The 4,814-nt window shown below is 51.5% G+C and overlaps 1 protein-coding gene across 1 annotated transcript; it reads right to left on the reverse strand.

The window, feature by feature from the left end:
* Positions 1-2,280: 2,280 nt before the first annotated feature.
* Positions 2,281-4,528, reverse strand: HTR5A (5-hydroxytryptamine receptor 5A). Its single transcript, XM_005026025.6, has 2 exons — positions 3,646-4,528; positions 2,281-2,754 (listed from the first exon to the last, which is right to left on the reverse strand). Exons 1-2 carry the CDS (start codon positions 4,387-4,389, stop codon positions 2,422-2,424), a joined length of 1,077 nt encoding a protein of 358 aa, XP_005026082.2. The 5' UTR covers positions 4,390-4,528; the 3' UTR covers positions 2,281-2,421.
* Between the last annotated feature and the right edge of the window lie 286 nt (positions 4,529-4,814).

The following is a 4,814-nucleotide window of genomic DNA, read 5'->3' on the forward strand; positions in this document are numbered from 1 at the left end:
CTTCTGTTTCAGACCTCAAGAAGGTCTTGCATGCTTAAAACACGACAGTGTTTAAAAGTGCATGGATTGTATTTCAGAGCCATGTAGTTCAGACGAAATAAATAGTCCATTTTCTCCTTTCAGGCCTAGCTGAAAACTGTCATGTAGCTTCTACTACAGAGCTGAGCTGAGGGTCTGGCTGGAGAGGGAACCTTTTTTTCCAACTCACTTTTGGCTGAACAACCCTTCACACAACAGCAGTCAAGTTCCCCAAAAATACGACTTTGTGTTGGTGATGAGCTGTCCAAAGAAAGCAATGCAACCTTTATATCCCCACTAAAAGAAATTTTCTCAAGAGTTTATCACAATTTTTGATATGTCAGAGGTAATACTTAATGTAATGAAGAAATGAAATACTCTTTGTCAGTTGTAGGGAGGTTGGTCCATTGTTAGTGCAGATCAGAGACTGTTTCAGGGGAATTAGAAGATCGTTCCCATCCCACCCATCTTCATGAATTAATTAACATTAAAACTATCCTTTTACACAACAAAGCTTGTTGGATGATTTACTTGAAGTCCCTGAGAATTTGTCCACTGCCTTCAGTGAGGGTAGGATTTTACCTAATATTTCTAACAGACTTTTATAAAATAGTGTTGAAAAAGATCTCAGGGGCCTTCTCGTCTCTCCTCTTGCCTGGAGGCAGGATCAGCTACGTCTGTGTCACTCCTGATGGATGTTTGTCTAACTGGTCCTGAAAGAACTGCAAGGCCTGAGAGCACCTTGAGCTCTGCTTCCATTTTCACCTGTCTCAAGATTACAAAAGAAAAAGGTCTTTTTTTACCAACTCTACCAGATATTTGACTGATTTAAAGGACCAGTGACAATTTCAACTTCTGATGTCTCATGATCCACTAAGGATAGGAACTAATCCTATCTGCCACAAGGGAGCTTTCCCATGATTTATAGACATGTTTCCCTTTTATCTCTTCTTCTTGAGGTATCTGACATGAAATCATGTCATTCTGATTCCCATCTTGTCTTTTTCTTCACCATTTCAGTTCCAATCTGATTTCAGAGGCTGCCCCCTAAGAGGTGATAGTTAAAACTAATGCTTTTCTTTATCTGGAGGCCTGTCAGCCTTCCCCTGGCACTGTATAAAGTGCATATTTCTAGGAGTGAAATGTCAACAACCATAATTATGTTGGCAACACGGAAAGGCAGAGAGGACACAGAGCAATAGCCACCAGGCAGGACAGAAGCTTTATGGGGGAGGAAGAGGTGGGATGGGGTAAAGAAGAATTGCTTAAGTCTGGTCCTCGTGGTGGAGCACATCTATGGATTGGTTTTGCTTCCAGAATGAAACACTGCCCATCATTAATTGCCCCTTTTCTGCAGTCCAGTGTTCGAGGAAATTAAGTGGGGTCCTTGCTTTGACTTCAGGAAGACCTGAATCACACCCATAAGTAGCCAAATGCAGATCTGTATTGACACAAAATCTGGAATACGCTCCTTACATCCCCTGAAAAGACAGGAAACCTGCCCCACAGCCGCTCAAAATACATCTGTGGTTTAGAATGGCAAACACAGACACAAAGTTTAACATTTATAGGCCAGGAACACATGGTGTTTTGGGAAGTAAAGGTCTGAGACAGATGCTCACAAGTAGCAGTCAGAGAATGAGAGGTGGATTTCCCAGGCATTCTTTCTCATTCAAGTGTATACCATGCATTAAGCCTTCACAATAAATATATTAACAAAACAAAACAAAGCAAAAACAAACAAACACAGAAAGAAAGAAAGAAAAAAAGAAAAAAAAGCTTTGCTACTTGGAATCCAATAGCAAATAGCACAATCTGTTGTTGATAAAGCATGTGAGAAAGTACTTGGGAGTCTGCTTTTAACCCTTGCTGAGGACCTTTATTCATCAAGTATAGACACGTAACAATCTCCACCAGTGAAAGACAAGACAAACAGTCTGTTCGACCGAGCCATAAACATCGAGCTTCACACATAATCCCGAAACCTCCTGACATTAAGCGGTCCCAGCTATGCACGTGGGACAAAGCTGATTAATGCTCCGAGAGACCAGGCAGGAGCTGAAACCAGAGTTTCAGATGTGACCTTTTGCCAGAAGGCTGCTGTGCATTATTACTGCCACCACACAGTCCCAAAAACATCCCTGCGAAGGCAAGGGAGCGGTGGGGCACTGGAGGAAGAATGCTTCACTGCTGGCCAGAGAAACCCTCACATGCTGTTTCAAGAAAAATAGCAACTGCCTTAGAAGCAGGGATAGAGTCTGTGTAGGAACAAGGACGTACGACCCGTGGGGATGCGTCTTTAGCATCACCTCAGTATCTGTGGCTTTCAACTCCCTGGAGTTTGGTTGGTTTCACCGCGAGCTGAGAACAGCCCCCTGGGGCAGCGGGAAAGCTTTCTCTCGCTCAGTGCTGTCTAAAGAACAGGTTCCTGAAGGCATTGTTGTAGTTTTTGTTGAAAGCAGTGTAGATGAGTGGATTAAAAAAGGAATTCGAATAGCCTAGCCATAGAAAAATACTCTTCCAAATGGGTGGGATGTCGCAGGAGCAGAGCGGGTTGATGAGCTCCGTGATGAAGAAGGGGATCCAGCAGAGCACGAAGACCCCGATAAGGATGCCCACCATGAGGGCAGCTTTCCTTTCCTTCTGCTCTCTCCATGTGTCTCCGTCCGTCTGGAACGTAACAGTGGCATGCCGGACAGTGAAGACCATCTGTGGCTGCTGGGCGGCTTCCTTCACCTGCCAAACACAAACACAAGTTGAGCCATATGTGCCTCGGGCAGCCGATCCCACACAGCGGGTAGGCAACCAGACTGTGCGAGCGACGGCCAGCACTCCCGGGGCAACGCGGGCCATCTACGTCATGGTGTGACCCTCTTCTGGGCAACACAGACCCAAAAACAAAGCCCCAGGTGAAATACGTGCTGCATCACACAAAGATTTCTCTCCCCTTTAGGATCAGATCAGTAAAACAGGCGCACACCCACACACCATGCACGCAAGTCCCCTTTCTTACTCTGAATGCATGGAGTTTAAGAGTCCTTAACAGGAGAGGCAAGACAATTAAAACAGATTTCCTTCTTTCCCCCAAGAAATCTTTATGGTGCACAGTGACCGTGCTTGGGATGAACTGGCACAACCCAGGCAGGATTTGCAAGGGTGCTTTGCGTGTGTCTTTGCGGGTAGATTCACAACCTCCCCAACCCCACAGCTTCTTCCCAGGTTATCTTCCTCAGTTTTGATGGGATCCCACCCACTCACACCCCTGCACACCTCACCAAGGGGAGAATGGTGACCCCTTGCTCTCGCTCATGAGCACCAATCCCTCATTTTGTAGGGGGACCTCTGTGGATCGCCGTGCACCCATGTGCAGCCAAGGCTCTCCATCTGGCCCAAAGTTGCTTTGGCCACTCCTTGCATGCTCCCAGCTGGGAATGCGGGACTCAGAAGCCTGGGCTTGCAAGCTCTGAAGTCAACTTTCCCTTGAAAGCCTTCAGGCTTCACAGGGCTTTGGAGGGATGCTGTTTGCTTGCCATCTTGAGGTGTAAGTTTTCCCCACTGCTGCAGGGTCTCGGCAGCTCAGCTGCTCCCAGAAGTTCCCCAAAGCAAAGAGCAAGCACGGTGACCTACCTCCAGGGCTCCGGGTGTAACGGGGGTGATGGAGTTGTTCTTCCTGGACCCGATGCGAAACTTGGCTGCCTTGTAGATCTTCCAGTACACAAAAAGCACCACGCACAGGGGCAGGTAGAAGGCGCCAAATGTGGAGAAGATGGTGTAGGAGGGCTCCTGGCTGACCTGGCACTCCTCGCTGTCCTCCGAATAAGTCTCTCCCCAGCCAAAGAGCAGCGGGGCCAAGGAGATGAAGGCGGAGAGCACCCAGGTGAGGGCAATCATGATGTTGGAGATGCGGCGCCGGGTGCGCAGCGTGTACTCCAGGTGGCGAGTGATGGACCAGTAGCGGTCCAGGGCGATGGCCGTGACGTTCCAGATGCTGGCGGTGCAGCACAGGACGTCGAAGGAGATCCACACCTGACACAAGGAGCGGCCCAGCCGCCACCGCCGCCCGGACAACTCGTGCACCAGGCTCAGGGGCATGACGAGGGCCGCCACCATCACGTCGGAGATGGCCATGGAGGCCACCAGGTTGTGGGGCACCCGGTGAAACGTGCGCACCCGCAGGATGGTGGCCAGCACCAACCCGTTCCAGAGGAAAGTGGCCACCACCAGCATGGCCAGGAGGGTGAGGACCAACACGCTGAAGACGGAGAGCTGCGTCCTGCCGCCATCCGCACCGGCGGGCGATGCACTCCGGTTGCCAGCATCGTGCATGGCGGCGGCAGCAGCGAAACAAGTGGCGTTGAGCACCCTCTCCATAGCGGTCCCGGCGCTGGGAGCCTTGTTACTACCGCGGGCGCGGATCCCCGGGGACCACCCGCTCCGCGGGGCTCCCCACCGGAGTCTTCATCCCCGGGGAGGAGGAACCCGGCGGCGGCGACCAAGCACCGGCGATATCCCCCGGCCCTCTCCGTCCCCGGCAGCGGCGGGAGGAGGCTCCGCGGGTGCGGGGAGCTGCGCGGCTCCCCCCGGCGCTCCGGCGGGGCGGCGCGGAGCGGAGCGGGGCGGCGCTGGAGGCAGCCAAGGGGCGGCGGCGGCGGAGCCCGTGCGGAGGAGCTGCTGCCCCTACCGAGGGGCCGGGGCAGGTGAGTGTCCCCCCCCCCTCCCTCGCCTCCTTGCGCGGGTGCGGAGCGTTTTGGTGCTTAGTCATTTCGGGGAAAAAGGGTTTTTGATTTTTTATTTTT

The sequence above is a fragment of the Anas platyrhynchos genome, chromosome 2 (assembly GCF_047663525.1).
Source record: "Anas platyrhynchos isolate ZD024472 breed Pekin duck chromosome 2, IASCAAS_PekinDuck_T2T, whole genome shotgun sequence".
NCBI classification, from domain to species: Eukaryota; Metazoa; Chordata; class Aves; order Anseriformes; family Anatidae; genus Anas; species Anas platyrhynchos.